We start from the raw sequence: 20,746 nt of genomic DNA, 5'->3' as shown, positions 1-20,746 counted from the left end.
GCAAATAATGATCTGTGGGTTTCTAAAATCAATGCCTTTCCTGTAATCTACAATTCAAAAGGATGACATATGTCCTCTTTCATACTGTTGTTTTGGTTGAGGCTCCGGGACCCTCTTATTAAAAAGGCCTAAGAATAAATAAGTGTACTGGGTGTCTAATCAATGTTTTTTCATATTTCCCGGGTGATATAAATGATCTCTGGGATTCTAAAATCAATGCCTTTCCTGTAATCTATAATTCAAAAGGATGACATATGTCCTCTTTCATGCTGTTGTTTCGGTTGAGGCTCCGGGACCCTCTTATTAAAAAGGCCTAAGAATAAATAAGTGTACTGGGTGTCTAATCAATGTTTTTTTCTATTTCACGGTTGCAAATAATGATCTGTGGGTTTCTAAAATCAATGCCTTTCCTGTAATCTATTATTCAAAAGGATGACATGTGTCATCTTTCATGCTGTTGTTTCGGTTGAGGCTCCGGGACCCTCTTATTAAAAAGGCCTGAGGAAAAATAAGTGTACTGGGTGTCTAATCAATGTTTTTTTCTATTTCACGGTTGCAAATAATGATCTGTGGGTTTCTAAAATCAATGCCTTTCCTGTAATCTATAATTCAAAAGGATGACATATGTCCTCTTTCATGCTGTTGTTTCGGCTGAGGCTCCGGGACCCTCTTATTAAAAAGGCCTGAGGAAAAATAAGTGTACTGGGTGTCTAATCAATGTTTTTTTCTATTTCACGGTTGCAAATAATGATCTGTGGGTTTCTAAAATCAATGCCTTTCCTGTAATCTACAATTCAAAAGGATGACATATGTCCTCTTTCATACTGTTGTTTGGTTGAGGCTCCGGGACCCTCTTATTAAAAAGGCCTAAGAATAAATAAGTATACTGGGTGTCTAATCAATGTTTTTTCATATTTCCCGGGTGATATAAATGATCTCTGGGATTCTAAAATCAATGCCTTTCCTGTAATCTATTATTCAAAAGGATGACATATGTCCTCTTTCATGCTGTTGTTTCGGTTGAGGCTCCGGGACCCTCTTATTAAAAAGGCCTGAGGAAAAATAAGTGTACTGGGTGTCTAATCAATGTTTTTTTCTATTTCACGGTTGCAAATAATGATCTGTGGGTTTCTAAAATCAATGCCTTTCCTGTAATCTACAATTCAAAAGGATGACATATGTCCTCTTTCATACTGTTGTTTGGTTGAGGCTCCGGGACCCTCTTATTAAAAAGGCCTAAGAATAAATAAGTGTACTGGGTGTCTAATCAATGTTTTTTCATATTTCCCGGGTGATATAAATGATCTCTGGGATTCTAAAATCAATGCCTTTCCTGTAATCTATTATTCAAAAGGATGACATATGTCCTCTTTCATGCTGTTGTTTCGGTTGAGGCTCCGGGACCCTCTTATTAAAAAGGCCTGAGGAAAAATAAGTGTACTGGGTGCCTAATCAATGTTTTTTTCTATTTCACGGTTGCAAATAATGATCTGTGGGTTTCTAAAATCAATGCCTTTCCTGTAATCTATAATTCAAAAGGATGATATATGTCCTCTTTCATGCTGTTGTTTCGGTTGAGGCTTCGGGACCCTCTTATTAAAAAGGCCTAAGAATAAATAAGTGTACTGGGTGTCTAATCAATGTTTTTTTCTATTTCCCGGGTGATATAAATGATCTCTGGGATTCTAAAATCAATGCCTTTCCTGTAATCTATTATTCAAAAGGATGACATATGTCCTCTTTCATGCTGTTGTTTCGGTTGAGGCTCCGGGACCCTCTTATTAAAAAGGCCTGAGGAAAAATAAGTGTACTGGGTGTCTAATCAATGTTTTTTTCTATTTCACGGTTGCAAATAATGATCTGTGGGTTTCTAAAATCAATGCCTTTCCTGTAATCTATTATTCAGAAGGATGACATATGTCCTCTTTCATGCTGTTGTTTCAGTTGAGGCTCCGGGACATTCTTATTAAAAAGGCCTGAGGAAAAATAAGTGTACTTGGTGTCTAATCAATGTTTTTTTCTATTTCACGGTTGCAAATAATGATCTGTGGGTTTCTAAAATCAATGCCTTTCCTGTAATCTATAATTCAAAAGGATGACATATGTCCTCTTTCATGCTGTTGTTTCGGTTGAGGCTCCGGGACCCTCTTATTAAAAAGGCCTAAGAATAAATAAGTGTACTGGGTGTCTAATCAATGTTTTTTCATATTTCCCGGGTGATATAAATGATCTCTGGGATTCTAAAATCAATGCCTTTCCTGTAATCTATTATTCAAAAGGATGACATATGTCCTCTTTCATGCTGTTGTTTCGGTTGAGGCTCCGGGACCCGCTTATTAAAAAGGCCTGAGGAAAAATAAGTGTACTGGGTGTCTAATCAATGTTTTTTTCTATTTCACGGTTGCAAATAATGATCTGTGGGTTTCTAAAATCAATGCCTTTCCTTTAATCTATAATTCAAAAGGATGACATATGTCCTCTTTCATGCTGTTGTTTCGGGACCCTCTTATTAAAAGGTATAAGAATAAATAAGTGTACTGGGTGTCTAATCAATGTTTTTTTCTATTTCCCGGGTGATATAAATGATCTCTGGGATTCTAAAATCAATGCCTTTCCTGTAATCTATTATTCAAAAGGATGACATATGTCCTCTTTCATGCTGTTGTTTCGGTTGAGGCTCCGGGACCCTCTTATTAAAAAGGCCTGAGTAAAAATAAGTGTACTGGGTGTCTAATCAATGTTTTTTTCTATTTCACGGTTGCAAATAATGATCTGTGGGTTTCTAAAATCAATGCCTTTCCTGTAATCTATTATTCAAAAGGATGACATGTGTCCTCTTTCATAATGTTGTTTCGGTTGAGGCTCCGGGACCCTCTTATTAAAAAGGCCTCAGGAAAAATAAGTGTACTGGGTGTCTAATCAATGTTTTTTTCTATTTACCGGGTCATATAAATGATCTCTGGGATTCTAAAATCAATGCCTTTCCTGTAATCTATTATTCAAAAGGATGACATATCTCCTCTTTCATGCTGTTGTTTCGGTTGAGGCTCCGGGACCCTCTTATTAAAAAGGCCTAAGAATAAATAAGTGTACTGGGTGTCTAATCAATGTTTTTTTCTATTTCCCGGGTCATATAAATGATCTCTGGGATTCTAAAATCAATGCCTTTCCTGTAATCTATTATTCAAAAGGATGACATATGTCCTCTTTCATAATGTTTTTTTCTGTTGCGGCTCCGGGAGCCTCTTATAAAAAGGCCTAAGGATAAAGAAGTGTACTGGGTATCCAATCAATGTTTTTTTCTATTTCCCGGGTCATATAAATGATCTCTGGGATTCTAAAATCAATGCCTTAACTGTAATCAATTGTCCACAAGGATGCCATATGTCCTCTTTCATGCTGTTGTTTCAGTTGAGGCTCCGGGACCCTCTTATTAAAAAGGCCTAAGAATAAATAAGTGTACTGGGTGTCTAATCAATGTTTTTTCATATTTCCCGGGTGATATAAATGATCTCTGGGATTCTAAAATCAATGCCTTTCCTGTAATCTATTATTCAAAAGGATGACATATGTCCTCTTTCATGCTGTTGTTTCGGTTGAGGCTCCGGGACCCGCTTATTAAAAAGGCCTGAGGAAAAATAAGTGTACTGGGTGTCTAATCAATGTTTTTTTCTATTTCACGGTTGCAAATAATGATCTGTGGGTTTCTAAAATCAATGCCTTTCCTTTAATCTATAATTCAAAAGGATGACATATGTCCTCTTTCATGCTGTTGTTTCGGGACCCTCTTATTAAAAGGTATAAGAATAAATAAGTGTACTGGGTGTCTAATCAATGTTTTTTTCTATTTCCCGGGTCATATAAATGATCTCTGGGATTCTAAAATCAATGCCTTTCCTGTAATCTATTATTCAAAAGGATGACATATGTCCTCTTTCATGCTGTTGTTTCGGTTGAGGCTCCGGGACCCTCTTATTAAAAAGGCCTGAGGAAAAATAAGTGTACTGGGTGTCTAATCAATGTTTTTTTCTATTTCACGGTTGCAAATAATGATCTGTGGGTTTCTAAAATCAATGCCTTTCCTGTAATCTATTATTCAAAAGGATGACATGTGTCCTCTTTCATAATGTTGTTTCGGTTGAGGCTCCGGGACCCTCTTATTAAAAAGGCCTCAGGAAAAATAAGTGTACTGGGTGTCTAATCAATGTTTTTTTCTATTTACCGGGTCATATAAATGATCTCTGGGATTCTAAAATCAATGCCTTTCCTGTAATCTATTATTCAAAAGGATGACATATCTCCTCTTTCATGCTGTTGTTTCAGTTGAGGCTCCGGGACCCTCTTATTAAAAAGGCCTAAGAATAAATAAGTGTACTGGGTGTCTAATCAATGTTTTTTTCTATTTCCCGGGTCATATAAATGATCTCTGGGATTCTAAAATCAATGCCTTTCCTGTAATCTATTATTCAAAAGGATGACATATGTCCTCTTTCATAATGTTTTTTTCTGTTGCGGCTCCGGGAGCCTCTTATAAAAAGGCCTAAGGATAAAGAAGTGTACTGGGTATCCAATCAATGTTTTTTTCTATTTCCCGGGTCATATAAATGATCTCTGGGATTCTAAAATCAATGCCTTAACTGTAATCAATTGTCCACAAGGATGCCATATGTCCTCTTTCATGCTGTTGTTTCAGTTGAGGCTCCGGGAGCCTCTTATAAAAAGTCCTAAGGATAAAGAAGTGTGCTGGGTGTCCAATCAATGTTTATTTTTATTTCACAGTTGCAAAAAAATTATCTATGGCTTTGTAAAATCTATGCCTTACCTGTCATCTATTGTTCAAAAGGATGCCATATGTCCTCTTTCCTGCTGTTGTTTTTGTTGGGGGTCCGGAACACTATTCTAAAAAGGCCGAAGGAGAATGACCTGTACTGTACTTGGTGTCCAATCATGTTTTTGTTTTCAATTTCATGGTTCATAATAAATATCGCCGTGTAACTAAAATCAATGCCATACCTGTACTCTGTTGTTCAAAAGGATGGCATATGTGGTGTTTCATTCTGTTGTGGTTGTTGAGGGTCGTGGCCGTGGGACAGCGTATAAAATGGCTGAAGAACAACCTGTACAGCCTTGCTCCTCTTTTTAGGCAGGCCAGCTCTTTGCATACATGCCCACAGACTCTGTAACGCATGCCTCTTTTAGGGAGAGGTGCAGCCATAATGCAGGGTCAGAACCTCTGCCTGCAACTGTTATACTCGATTTTGCGAAAGGAAGTAAGCTTACCATGGTTCCCTGCATGCACGTATTGTTGTTATATTTTGGTGAGGGTAATCATGATGGCCATGTAGACCACCACCACTGAGAGTCCTGGAAGTAACAGGGATGAGATGAAAGAGCTAAGAATAGTAGAACTTGAAACAACAGAGTTAGCCATGGGTGTTAGTGCAAGACCGCTTGGTTTTTTTTTGGCTTTGGGTGCGGCTATTCATGCAGGCCATATAGAGCTGCCACCATTCGGTGTCGTATCAGCTATTAAACTAATAAGAACAGTACTACCAAAATACAGCCAATGAAGGGCTGGGAACCATGGGACTGAGCCAAGGTTGGATTGTAGTATTTGGTTAGGCTAATCATGATGGCCATGTAGACCACCACCGAGAGTCCTGGAAGTAACAGGGATGATGAGATGAAAGTGCTAAGAATAGTACTACTTGAAACAACAGAGTTATCCATGGGTGTTAATCCAAGACCGCTTGGATTTATTTTTGTATTGGGTGCGGCTAATCATGCAGGCCATATAGAGCTGCCACCATTCGGTGTTGTATCAGCTATAAAAATAATAAGAACTGTACTATCAAAATACAGCCAATAACGGGCCTATGAAGACTGAGCAAAGGTTGGATTGTAGTATTTTGTTCGGCTAATCATGATGGCCATGTAGACCACCCGTAACAGGGATGAAAGTGCTAAGAATAGTACTAATTGAAACAACCGAGTTAGCCATGGGTGTTAGTCTAAGACCACTCAGCTTTTTTGGGGGTTTGGGTGCAGCTAATCATTAAGGCCAGATAGACCTGCCACCATTTGGTGTTGTAACAGGTATTAAACTGCAAAGAACAGTACTACTTAACACAACCTACTTACCATGGGTCCCAGAGCATATGTTTGGTTATTATATTTTGTAAGGGTAATCATGCAGGCCATATAGACCTCCACCGATAGGGTGAGTATGAGTAACAGCTATTAAAATGCGAAGGACATTACTAATTAACACAACATAGTTACCATGAGTCGCAGACCAAGAGCAGATGTCTTATTATTATATTTTGTATGGGTAATCATCCAGGCCGTATAGACCTCACCAAATAGGGGGAGTTACAGAGATTAAAGTGCTAAGAATGGTAGTACTTAAAACACAACCTAGTTAAAATGGGTACCAGACCGCATGTCTTATTATTATATTTTTTCAGGGTAATCAGGCAGGCCATATAGAACACCCCCGATAGGGGGGGAACAGGGATTAAAGTGTTAAGAAAAGTACTAATTAACACAAGCTAGTTGGGTCCAAGAACGCATGTTTAATTATTAGACTTTATTAGGGTAATTATATATCTAACAAATCTATCTATTTCTCTTCTATCGATTCTATCTAACTATCAATCTATGTATATCTATCTATCCTATCTATCAATCTATCTTCTGTCCGGGATGTTTTGAGACAGCCACTTTGGAAATGTTAGTTGATTTAGGCCCATTATGGCTTAAAAGCAGACTCTGCATAAACTATGTAATTTTCCATGGGAGTTTTGCCAGGGATCCCCCTCCAGCATGCGACAGTCCAGGTGTTAGTACCCTTGAAACAACTTTTCCATCACTATTGTGGCCAGAAAGAGTCCTTGTAGGTTTTAAAGTTCGCCTGCCTATTGAATTCAATGGCAGTTCACAACATCACTATTAACAACTATACTCCAGGCCTCCCAACAATGGCCTGCTCCTTGCATCTTCGATTATCACCTCTTCCCATGCTAAACTGCAGGACTTCTCTCGTGCGGCAACTACCCTCTGGAACACTCTCACGCTGTCAGACTTTCCCCTAATCTGCCTTCTTTTAAATGCTCCCTAAAGGCATTTTTGTTCAGGGAAGCCTACCACCCAACTCAGTAACAAATTAATTCCACTTACCTAATAATTGCCCTCACCTAACTTACATTATTCTCACCCTTGTAGTCCTGATCTCCTGTTTCTTACTCTCCTACCCTTTTAGATTGTAAATTCAAACAGGAATAGAGCCCTCAACTTCTCCTATATGTGTTTGTCAAATTGTATCCTTTATCTTTCAAATTTTGTATCATTGTTTTATTTAAACACATTTTTACAGTGCTGCAGACTATGTTGGCACTTTATAAATACTGTATAATAATAATACTAATAATCTGTCTAAATTTCTATGAACTGATTATACCCATATGTTAAAGATGAATATGGTATCAATTTATTAGTTTTATTTTTTTAAATTAGAATTTCAGAAATGTAATTTTGGAGGTATTATTATATTCAGATCAATTTGTTGATTATAAATATTGCTAATATTTTTAGATAAATTTGCTGGAAAATACATTGTTGGATTGGCACAATCAGACCCTACGTAATGACTATCGACATGCACAACCTCTTTATAACCGCATTGTAGAGGCTTCTTTTCATCCAAAACTTCCCAAAGGTGAGTAAATACTGGTGGCATATCAGATAAAATTATATAATAGTTTATTTCTTTAATAAAGTTGTGAATCACAATCCCTTTAAAAACGTATCTAGTTTTTGTACAGAAAACCTTTTTTAAAGTCTGTGGGAATTTTTGTTAATTTTGTAAATCATCAAGTTTTTCTAAAGGATTGGGATTGACCCTCAAATAAGTAAATTAAATAGATGTTATAGTTAACCCCAGTTGGCTGCTCTTCTTTAATAAATCTACTAATATAAACTTTTCTGTTTTAAATTATAGGCAGCATATCATAAATATATTTATTTCATAAAATGGTGGGAGTCCACAAGCCATCACATGCGGGATTAAAGTCCAAACCATTAGGAGGAAGCAAAACACAACATAACAACATCTTAATCCCTCTCACTCAGGGGCGTATTTAGGTTTTGTGCTGCCCTAGGCACTCAAAATTCTGCTGCCCACCCCCCCCCCACCCCCCACCCCAGGTTTAAGGCCTTTTTTTAGACATAATATTTTTGGGGCAGGGTGTAAAAAATTAAAAAAATGTCTTTTTAAGTAGATTTTCACCAGGGCTTGCATTCACTCTGGTCACACACACACACATATATATATATATATATATATATATATATATATATATATATATATATATATATATATATTAAGACATTATTTTGCAAGTCAGATTATTAAAGTGTTTATATCAGAAAAAAAATATCCTTCACTGTATGATAGTTTGTCAGTAGGTAGTTGTTTAACCTTAAACATCTTCTTTGGTGATTGACAGTTATTTAAGCAAAATATCTGCTTGGATAAATATGTAATGAATATACAAACTGGCCTTTAAAAGTACTTAAAAAATACAACAGTAGTTATGATAGGTTTAGGAATTGTATCCTAGGGGATAAAGTCACATGATACAATCATAATAAAGTATATACTTGTATTGTTTCTGAATGTATTAAATGCATACAACATGTTTTCAGTTGTGTTTTAAGTCACATAGTTGTATAGATTCAGCAATAAATACTTATTCTTTGCATGTATGACAGATAGACAAACAGTAAATGTACAAGTATTTAGTGACTAATCCGTTTAAGTATTTTAATGCCTAATGAAGATATATTGAAGGGAGAAAGGCATATGCTGTTCCACAGTGGTCACGGTGTAGTGAACACTGCACTGTGTAGTCTGTGTGAGTCTCAATCACGCGGTGGAGCCAGTAAGAATACCGTATTCCCTCTCAGTCCAGGCCAGGCTGCGCAAGTGAGCTCCGCCTCCACTGTCACCACGTCATGCGCACCCACATACAATCCCATAGGATAGCAATAGCCGGGCCAGCCATTTAAGTAATTTGTAATTGGTTGATTTAGCCACCCGGCCCTGAGTTCAGTAGAGTGGCCCTAGGGACTCAAAATTCTGCTGCCCCTTAAAAATCTGCTGCCCTAGGCACTGGCCTCGTTGGCCTATGACTTAATTACGCCCCTGTGCTAATACAAGCACCATCTGATCTTTTCTGAGATTAAAATATACATTTAAATCAGATTCAACTTTGTGTTTTAGTGACTAAATTCCCAGTTTCCTTAAAAGGACATGAAACCCAATTTTTTTCTTTCATGATTCATATAAAACATTTAATATTAAACAACTTTCTAATTTACTTCTATTATCAAATTGTCTTTGTTCTCTTGGTATCGATTGTTGAAAAGCTCAAATGTAAGCTCTGGAGCATGCACATGCCTGCAGTACTATGGTATCAGTTTTGCAAGGATGAGTACTAGATGACAGCACTTTTCCTGCCATGTAGCACTCCAGACATGTGCACGCTTACTACCTAGGTATCTCTTCAACAAAGTATACCATGAGAACAAAACAAATGTCTTTATAGAAGTAAAGAAACATGTTGGGTTTTATGGCCCTTTAAATTTGGGGTTAACATTAACAAAATATATATTTTTTTGCTTGCTCTTGAGTTTTTAATGCAACTGTAATTTATTGGTAGCCCCAAAATGAACCAAATAGTAAGTTTTAGGGTGGTGGTGGCGAATGTTAATTTTTTTTGGTACTATAGGCAGAATTTGGGGGTTAATTTGTGTTGGCTCTTATGCTCTGGTAAGGAATTGGGATTAAGGTAGCTGGAGACCCTGCACTGTTAAGCCCTTCATACCCACACTTTGCCTACTGTCACAGTTTGGCAAATAGTCCTATCTGTGGCAAGCTGGTTTCAGAGGCAGATATTTAGCACTTCCTGTGAAAAAAAATGATTAAAGTGGCCAGATTTAGTTAACCCTAAGTGTTACAGACTGGTGATAGTGGTTGTGATTAATTTACCCTCGAATAGATTACGAGTTTTGTGGTATGAGTAAAAAAGCATCGTTATGGCTCTTTTTCACTACCGCTGGTATTACGAGTCTTGCAGGTTTAGCTGTACTGCACACTTTTTTGCAAATTTTTTTCCAGAAGTCCTTTTTCAATGGGACTTCCTTTGCGCTGGTATTATGAGTTTGCCTGCGAGGCCAAAAAGTCAGCGGTACAGCCTATACCGTCAAGATCCGTACCGTAAACTGAAAGTCACTAGTTATGGGTTTTATGCTACAACGCCGTAACATAAAACTCATAACTAAAGTGCTAAAAAGTTCACTAACACCCATAAACTACCTATTAACCCCTAAACCGAGGCCCTCCCGCATTGCAAACATTAAAATAAAATTATCAACCCTAAGCTCCGGACATCGCCGCCACTAGAATAAACATATTAACCCCTAAACCGCCGTACTCATGCATCGCAAACACTAGTTAAATATTATTAACCCCTAATCTACTGTCCCTAACATCGCCGCAACCTACATTCTGTTATTAACTCCTAATCTGTTGTCCCTAACATCGCTGCCACTATACTAAAGTTATTAACCCCTAAACCTAACCCTAAGTCTAACCCTAACACCCCTAACTTTAATATAATTAAAATAAATCTAAATACAAATTACTATCATTAACTAAATAATACCTATTTAAAACTAAATACTTACCTGTAAAATAAACCCTAAGCTTGCTACAATATAACTAATAGTTACATTGTATCTAACTTAGGTTTCATTTTTATTTTGCAGGTAAGTTTGTATTTATTTTAACTAGGTAGACTAGTTAGTAAATAGTTATTAACTATTTACTATCTAGTTAAAATAAATACAAATTTACCTGTAAAATAAAACCTAACCTGTCTTACACTAACACCTAACCTTACACTACAATTAAATAAATTACATTAATTAAATACAATTAACTAAATTACAAAAAAAAACACTGAATTACACAAAATAAAAAAAAATTATCAAATATTTAAACTCATTACACCTAATCTAATAGCCCTATCAAAATAAAAAAGCCCCCCCCAAAAAATAAAAAAGAACCCTAACCTACAATAAACTACCAATTGCGGGGCATTGCCCCAAAGAAATCAGCTCTTTTACCTGTAAAAAAATACAAACAACCCCCCAACAGTAAAACAGTACACAAAAGGGCATTTAGCTCTTTTTCCACCCAAACCCTAAGCTAAAAATAAAACCCACCCAATAAACCCCTAAAAAAACCTAACACTAACCCCCGAAGATCCACTTACAGTTTTTGAAGACCCGACATCCATCCTCAACGAAGCGGCAGAAGTCCTCATTGAAGCCGACAGAAGTCTTCATCCAAGCGGGCCGAAGTCTTCATCCAAGCCGGCAGAAGTCTTCATCCAGATGGCATCTTCTATCTTCATCCATCCGGTGCGGAGCGGCTCCATCTTCAAGACATCCGGCGCGGAGCATCCTCTTAAATCGACGGCTCTTCCAAAATGAAGGTTCCTTTAAGGGACATGATCCAAGATGGCATCCCTTGAATTCCAAATGCCTGATAGAATTCTACCCAATCGGAATTAAAGGGTAAAAAATCCTATTGGCTGATGCAATCAGCCAATAGGATTGAGCTTCAATCCTATTGGCTGATCCAATCAGCCAATAGGATTTTTTACCCTTTAATTCCGATTAGCTGATAGAATATAGAAGATGCCGTCTGGATGAAGACTTCGGCCCGCTTGGATGAAGACTTCGGCCCGCTTGGATGAAGACTTCGGCCCGCTTGGATGAAGACTTCGGCCCGCTTGGATGAAGACTTCTGCCGGCTTCGATGAGGTCTTCTGTGGGTTCGTTGAGGATGGATGTCGGGTCTTCAAAAACTGTAAGTTAATCTTCAGGGTTAGTGTAAGGTTTTTTTAAGGGTTTATTGGGTGGGTTTTATTTTTAGCTTAGGGTTTGGGCGGAAAAAGAGCTAAATGCCCTTTTAAGGGCAATGCCCATACAAATGCCCTTTTCAGGGCAATTGGGAGCTTAGGTTTTTTAGATAGGATTTTATTTGGGGGGTTGGTTGTGTGGGTGGTGGGTTTTACTGTTGGGGGTTGTTTGTATTATTATTTTTACAGGTAAAAGAGCTGATTTCTTTGGGGCAATGCCCCGCAAAAGGCCCTTTTAAGGGCTATTGGCAGTTTAGGCTAGGTTTTTTTTTTTATTTTGATAGGGCTATTAGATTAGGTGTAATTAGTTTAAATACTTGATAATTTATTTTTTATTTTGTGTAATTTAGTGTTTTTTTTTTGTTGTAATTTAGTTAATTGTATTTAATTATTGTAATTTATATAATTGTAGTGTAAGGTTAGGTGTTAGTGTAAGGCAGGGTTTTATTTTACAGGTAAATGTGTATTTATTTTAACTAGGTAGTTAGTAAATAGTTAATAACTATTTAGTAACTATTCTACCTTGTTAAAATAAATACAAACTTGCCTGTGAAATAAAAATAAAACCTAAGATAGCTACAATGTAACTATTAGTTATATTGTAGCTAGCTTAGGGTTTATTTTACAGGTAAATAGGAATTATTTAGTTAATGATAGTAATTGTTAGTTAGATTTATTTTAATTATATTAAAGTTAGGGGTGTTTAGGGTTAGACTTAGGGTTAGGGGTTACTAACTTTAGTATAGTGGCGACGACGTTGGGGGCGGCAGATTAGGGGTTAATAAGTGTAATGTAGGTGGCGGCGGTGTGGAGGGCGGCAGATTAGGGGTTAATAAATGTAGGTAGGTGTTGGCGACATTGGGGGCAGCAGATTAGGGGTTAATAAGTGTAGGTAGGTAGCAACGACATTGGGGGCGGCAGATTAGAGGTTAATAAGTGTACTGTAGGTAGTGGCGATGTTATGGGTGGCAGATTAGGGGTTAATAAGTATAATGTAGGTGGCGGCGATGTCGGGGCGGCAGATTAGGGGTGTTTAGACTCTGGGTTTATGTTAGGGTGTTAGGTTTAAACATAACTTTTGTTTCCCCATAGGAATCAATGGGGCTGCGTTACGAAGCTTTACTCTCCTTTATTGCAGGTGTTAGGCTTTTTTTTAGCTGGCTCTCCCTATTGATGTCTATGGGGAAATTGTGCACGAGCATGTAAAACCAGCTCAAAGCAACGCTGGCATTGGAGTGCGGTATGGAGCTCAATTTTGTTCTACGCTAACATATTGCCTGTTAACGCCAGGTTTATGAAAACCTGTAATAGCAGCACTATAGGGAGGTGAGCGGTGACAATAACTTGCAAGTTAGCACTGAGCCGCTCATAACGCAAAACTCGTAATCTAGCCACCTGTTTGTGACAGGCTTGTGGGCAGTTCTAGGATTGGTGCCTTTCACACTACTGTGAACTACAGGACCTCATTTTTAATGTGTCACTTTTCAGATAGCTTCCAACTGGAGATCAAAACTAAACTGCAGCAGATTGAAACTGGCATACAAGATATGAAGAAGCAGACAGGGGTTGGAATATCCCCAAGAACTGCATTCTCAGGTGAGGGGAACACTTATTACTGTAAAGGACAAAATATAAAAGTCACTATATTGGAGTCTAAAGACTTTCCCCCATATCACAAACACCCGTCTGCATTGCCACTGTTACTCGACCCCATATCATAAAATCATATATGCAATCACTTCCTATTGCAAATAACCACAAAACACATAACCCCACCCACGACATACTAAAAGGAAAATACCATAATTTAAATAAAATTTAAAAATGCTCTTTAATCTTGCAGTAACAGGTCTTTTTCCACACAATCTTTGCTCATTTCTGCTTTTCAATATGCTGATGGGGGAATCAATTTCAAAAAGCAGAATTTGTCTAGTATTGGGTGGAAGAGTACTTGCTTATAGCCAGAAAAATCTAAACCTTCCATGGATTTAAGAATGGTAAGTTAAAATGACTTTTGCTTAATTTATTCATTTCATAAGATGGTGAGAGTCCACGATCCATCACATGTGGGATAAAATTCAATTTCACTAGAAGAAGGCAAAAATATCCAGCGTAATTCATCCAGAGTTTTTAATCCCTCCTACTTTCCCATAATCCCACAGTCATTTTTTTTGCCAGCAACAAGTAGTGAGGTGCATTCTGAAGTTCTGATCTTCCCATTATTTGATATGGGTTTTCTAACCAATTTGATACCCATTTCCTCTTAAGAGAACCTACAAAGGGAGCGCAACAGGACAGGAGTTCAACCAGGCAGTGATTATCCTCTTGCAGGGCAGAAATGCTATGAGCCTCTCAGGTAAAATGTGGCCATGCCTGCCAATCCCCTGGTTTACAATGTGCTGCTCCGTGCTATACCCTTCTCTGAAAGCAGTCTACAGGTGAGCATTGAAGATAAAGGTGCTGGTAGGTAAATACTATGCACCTTCATAGCCCACATCTATTGGTATGTCCATGTATACATGTTTCACATACACCATTTAACACTAAGTACAGTTTTGGGCACTTTCACAAAAAAGTTAAAAAAAATACTGTTTAGTTAAATTTACTGTTGTCAGCTGTAGTGCACAGCTCTGGTTCTCCACAGCAGCAGGCTCAAAGAGGATCAGAAGGAGATTTATCCCCTTTTGCAAGTAATTTTTCATTTTCTTCCCTTGGGACCTCAGAGGTTAACCCCTTCGCTTCCCGGAATTTTCAGAGAACTTGCCCAAAATACTGGAGAATTTTTAGCATTTTTTTCTATCACTGCATTTAAACAGAAATATAATTACCGCTCACTCTACTAGAGCAGTTGCCACCCCTTGGGCTTTCAGGAATAAAGCATGCATTCAACAAATTTGTAAGGAAGTTCTGCAGGCCACTTCAGGGCCGGATTGGGAAATCAGAGCGGCCCTGGAAATTTGTATGGCCCTCTGGCTCAGCCCTGCCCCTCCAGCTCAGCCAAATCCCCCTTCCCGCTCATGGCCCAATCTGGCCCTGATAACTCTGTGCCAGTACTATAGTAAACAGTTCCCTTGTGAATATGGTCACCTTGCCAATAACAAAGCAGCGCTGCATAATGATTTATATGTACCGGATGTCTCAAATACAGATATATATATACTGATGATAAAGCCATATAAAGCCTTATTATTTATACTATTTCACACCTCAGCTACAACCCCCACCTCACTAGCTAATAGAACATTCTTATAAGACCACTCCACTGTACACAATACTAAGCACAGCAGTTGTCATATACAGTCACTTACCTAGCTGTCTCAAACTCTAATAAGTCGCCAGCACCATAAGAGTTAGCTAGTCCAGAATCCAGATCACAAGCCCCACGTCCCCTCCAGCCCCCTGAGCCTGTGATCAAGGAGCTGCCTCTGGAGCAATTGTGATGGATGATGGGGGCCGGGGTGGGGAGCCATCCGAGCCGGAGTGGGTGGGGGAGCCGGGGTCAAAAAAGTAAAGGCACTGCTAAGTTGCTGCTTGGTGGTGTGGTGTGGTGTCACCCGTGACGTGGCCTGCTGCAACTGTACTCACTGTCCTGACTCAGCCACTCCCAGGCTGAAGCCCCCCTTCACTATCTATGTCACGTGATGGGGACAAGTCAGTCAACTCACTTGTGACGTCATGTAAGCCACCGGCCCACCCCACCTGACCTGGCCCGCATATGATTCCTGAGTCCTCCAACTCCTCCCTGGCCCAGTGTGGCCCTGGCCCTCGGACTGTGGACACTGCTGTGACAGAGACTGAGCCTGTGACTGTCTGTGTGAGTGACAGACACAGACTCAGTCACAGTGTCTGGGTGAATGATTTGCTCTATAATTTGGCTTATTGCCTGGCTAAGTGAGTTACTACTAGTTGCGGTAAGGTCTTAGGTAATAGCGGTTAACTAACTTTTGTGGAGGCAGCAGAGAGGGGGTTAAGGTTATAAGTACTTATAAGTTTAACTTTTACTAGACTAGACACAGAGTACTGCAGCCTTAGTGGGGACTAACTCTGTCAGTGTAACAGGGACTGATTACAATACTGGCCACAATATTGCAACAAGCAAGCAAAAATATAATTTATACAGCAGCAGCCAGCAAGCCCAGCTGAGCTGCCGGCCGGCAGCCCACCGGGATTTTTCCCGGTATCCCGGCTGCCCAATCCGGCTCTGGGCCACTTTAACTTTATCCTCCCTAATACATGGAGGTCTTGTGGAGTTCACAGCTTGGGTTTAGAATCCCATGTGATGGTTTGTAGACTCTGACCACCTTATGAAAGAATATAAAATTGATGCTAGCCTGAAAAAAAACAAAATTTATGCTTACCTGATAAATTATTTTCTTTCCTGGCATGGAGAGTCCATGAATCCATTCAATTACTAGTGGAAATTCAACTCCTGGCCACCAGGGGGAAGCAAAAAACACCCCAGCAGAGCTTTTAAGTATCACTCCCACTTCCTATAACTCCCAGTTATTCAGCCGAAGGAACATGGAAAGACAAGATGACACAAGGGTATAGAGGTGCCTGAGGTTTAAAAAGACCACCGCTGTCTTAGATATAAATCAAGGGCGGGTCGTGGACTCTCCATGCCAGGAAAGAAAATAATTTATCAGGTAAGCATGAATTTTGTTTTCTTTCCAATGGCATGGAGAGTCCACGAATCCATTCAATTACTAGTGGGAACCAATACCCAAGCAAGAGGACACAGAATGGAAGGGAGGGAGAACAAGACATGCAAATCTAAACAGAAGGCACCACCACTTGAAGACTTCCCTCTCAAAAAGAACCTCATCCGAAGCAAAAAACATCAAACTTTAAAAAAATATACCATGGAGAACCAAGTAGTCGCCTTTCATTTCCGTTCCACAGAGGCCTCATATTTAAAGGGCCAGAAAGAAGAGACAGCCCTAGTGTAATGAGCCATGATTCTCTCAGTAGACTGTTATCCAGCTGTCTCATAACCTAACTGAATAACACTTCTCAGTCAAAAAGAAGAGTAAAAAACTTCCGGTCCTTACCAGAGATCACAAAAAAACAGTAGATTGACGAAACTGTCTAGATGCCTGCAGATAGAACTTCAGGACACGCACAACATCCAGGTAGTGCAACAAACATTTCTTCTGAGAAGAAGGATTAGAACAGAACAAAAGAAAGACAATTTGCTGATTAAAAATGCGGTCCGATACCCCTTAGGAAGAAAACCCAATTTGGTACAAAGGACTGCCTTATCCGCAAGAAAAAACAAGGATCACACTGCAGGGTAGAAAGCTCTGAGACTCTACGTCAGAAGAAATAGCCAGAAGAAACAAAACTTTCCAAGACAAAGTTTTAATATCAACATAGAGCATAGGCTCCAACTGGGCCCTCTGCAAGACCCTGAGAAACAGGATAAATGGACCATGAAAAGGCAACTGGATTAAACACAGGCCTGCTTCTGACCAAAGCCTGAACCAAGGATTAAAACAACTGACAAGTCTGCTGGTCAATTTTAGAAAAGAATTGAAAGAGCAAAGATCTGACCCTTCAGAGTACTTACTGACAAGCCCATTATCACGCCCTACTGAAGAAAGGACGGAATGTCGGGAACCCTCAACAGACTCTAATGGTAATCCCTAGAATCACCGGCTTGCGAACCTGAAGCCTGGTATCAATAACCCTCTCCAAAAACCTTGTCTAGACAAGATTAGGCATTCAATCTCCAAGCAGTCAGCTTTATAGAATCTAGGTTTGGAAGGAGGAAAAGGACCTTGAAGTAGAAGGTCTTTACTCAGTTTCAACTTCTAAAAGGGAAGTAACTGACAACCTTACCAAGTCCGCAAGCCAGATTCTATGAGGCCAAGCTGAGATGATTAGAATCACTGATGCCTGCTCCTGTTTGAAACAAGCTATATGTGGAGAAAGGACAAACAGAGGAAACAGGAAAAAGAGCCTGAAGTCCCAAGGAACTGCCATAGCGTCAACTATAGCTGCTTGTGGATCTCTTGATCTAAATAGATCATTTGAAAGATAGCCACTCCCCTGGAAGAAAAGTCTGTCTGCTCAAATATTCTGCTTCCCAGAAGACTACCCCTGTGATGTTGATGGCAGAAAGGAGACAATTGAGAGACTTCGTCCACTGAAGAATGACACCTCCTTCATAGCTAAGGCTCTGAGTTTTTTCCCTGGAGGTTGATATACTCCACTGAAGTAAAAATGTCCGATAGGAATCTGATAAACCGGACCAAACTCAATTGAGGCCAAGCTATGAGTGCATAGAAGAATGCTCCCAACTCTAGATATATACCGGGAGTTAAAACTCTTAAGTCCAAAGACCCTCCCAGAACTATTCCCCTGCCTGAAAGGCTGATGTCCATGGTCACAATCTCCCAAGATGGTCTCAGGAAGCATGTGCCCTGGGACAGATTGTCCTGAATGAGCCACCAAGAGAGAGAAGCTCCTGTCTGTGTTCCCAAACTATCCTCTGAGAAAGGCCCTAGTGGTATCTGTTCCATTGTCTGAGTATGCATAACTGCAGAGATCTCAGATGGAAAAGAACAAATGGAACAATGTCCATGGAAACCACCATGAGACCAATTACTCTCATACACATTGCCATTGATGAACGGATAGAGGACTGAAAAGAAAGACAGGCAGCAAGAAGTTGGATTTTCTGACCTCAGTCAAGAAAATCTTCATGGTGATTGAGTCTATGATCATCCCCAGAAAAATAACCTAGTATTTGGCACCAAGGAACTCATTCTAAACAGCTTGCAATCACACAATCAAGGTGCAAGTAGCTGCAGCTGGTTTCAAACTGCAAACCTTCCACTTGCTAGGCAGCTAAGCTAACCATCAGGTTACTACAGGTGTCTGTGATCAGAGCAAGAAAAAAGGTCTGGGAGGAATTCTGCCTGACAGGGCAGTTGGGGATCTGAACCCATGGTTCTGTGTTTTAAAACTCTCTTTGGGGGGGTGGAGCCGACTGCTGAGCTGAGTGGATGCAACTAGAAGGAGCTCCTGAGAAAAATATTTATTAAACTCATGAATAGCTTATTAGAAACTTGTTATTTGGGGTAATTTTACCCATAAGCTACTGAGGTCACATACCCTAAGTACATAGCTTTAAAAGGCAGAGAGAAAAAGGAATAGAGGATCATAGGGGCTGACTTATTGAGCTGCCACCGCAGACTGAAGCGCCATCTTGGAAGATTGTGTCTTACTGCCCGACATGATGTCCCAAAAGAGCCTCCTTTTTCAGGTGCAGACACTATTTGCTGAATTTGAGTGCCAAATACACTGTAGATTTGACTGGCTCATGGAAATCATGGGCATAGAGGAGGACCGGGCTGAGTCAACTAAAGCTGAAGACATTGTTCCCGGGCTCCAAAACAGCGGCCTATATGGAAGTGAAGGCTATGCTCCCAATGGGACCAATGAAATGGAGGACAGTGAACCTTATATAGAGGAGCTATCAGAAGGAGGACAGACCTGCGCTACCTTTGAGACGCTGCATAGGTTTGGTACTTGTGCCGGGAAGGACCCTCCGCCTAGCGCCTGTACGTCAGTGATACTGATGGTCCTACCAGCAGCCATCCCCCTGCCTGCCGAGCCAGACCCCGCATCGCACGAGGATGGAACATTGGCGGCTCAGGTTGAACAACTCTATCCTGGTCTGTTGTGGAAGAGTGAGACGGGGCGGGAGGGTGTAATACATTTGCCTCACAGTCGGGGCGTTATCCCACTGGAGGTACTCGCCAGGAGGCGAAGAAGGTACTGGAATTTTGTGTGGGGGGCACCTGGTGGAGCGGCCATCTATGCTTTGATCAACTCCCAGAGCTGGGTCTGTGCTGGGCCGGGGAATCTGGGAGACACCCCCCCTCCCAGAAAGATGTGCTTACTCTCAGTAGAACAATCTGGAGTTGGGTAATTGGAACACTAAGATCTATGGTGTCGGGTGGGAACTTCACATGCCGCCCAAATGCCCTGCTCCCCTATCTAACCTTGTTCTGAACTGACTTATAATGCTGGAGGTTGCCATATATATTAAAGCCATTGTCCTATTCAATTTATTTCGCAGATCATAGAACAGTTCTCACATTGGGGTATTTCTCACAACTGTATGCTAACATTCTCTTTTATTTATATTCACTGCTAGAGTGTACAAGGATACCAAGGGTTTACACCTCTGCTTTCATGTTTTCATAGGCCTAGATTTAGAGTTTGGCGGTAGCCGTGAAAACCAGCGTTAGAGGCTCCTAACGCTGGTTTTAGGCTACCGCCGGTATTTGGAGTCAGTCAGGAAAGGGTCTAACGCTCACTTTCCAGCCGCGACTTTTCCATACTGCAGATCCCCTTACGTCATTTGCGTATCCTATCTTTTCAATGGGATCTTTCTAACCGGAGTCTGAAGTGAGCGTTAGAATTCTAACGACAAAACTCCAGCCGCAGAAAAAAGTCAGTAGTTAAGAGCTTTCTGGGCTAACGCCGGTTCATAAAGCTCTTAACTACTGTGCTCTAAAGTACACTAACACCCATAAACTACCTATGTACCCCTAAACCGAGGCCCCCCCCACATCGCTGCCACTCTAATACATTTTTTTAACCCCTAATCTGCCGACCGCCACCTACGTTATACTTATGTACCCCTAATCTGCTGCCCCTAACACCGCCGACCCCTATATTATATTTATTAACCCCTAATCTGCCGCCCCCGCTATCGCTGACCCCTGCATATTATTATTAAC

The 20,746-nt window shown here is 40.0% G+C and overlaps 1 protein-coding gene across 1 annotated transcript in view; it reads left to right on the top strand.

Moving 5' to 3' along the window:
- LOC128638472 (carbonic anhydrase 6) overlaps positions 1–20,746 on the top strand; it is a 565,822-nt gene that overhangs the window by 387,604 nt on the left and 157,472 nt on the right. The window contains exons 7-8 of the mRNA XM_053690431.1: positions 7,594–7,717; positions 13,479–13,586. Of these exons, the coding sequence (XP_053546406.1) occupies positions 7,594–7,717; positions 13,479–13,586 (232 nt within the window). The remainder of the gene's footprint in view (positions 1–7,593; positions 7,718–13,478; positions 13,587–20,746) is intronic.

Source organism: Bombina bombina, chromosome 8 (genome assembly GCF_027579735.1).
Source record: "Bombina bombina isolate aBomBom1 chromosome 8, aBomBom1.pri, whole genome shotgun sequence".
Taxonomy (NCBI): domain Eukaryota; kingdom Metazoa; phylum Chordata; class Amphibia; order Anura; family Bombinatoridae; genus Bombina; species Bombina bombina.
Note: the sequence above shows the minus strand (reverse complement) of the source record. Positions and strands in the feature narration are given on the sequence as shown.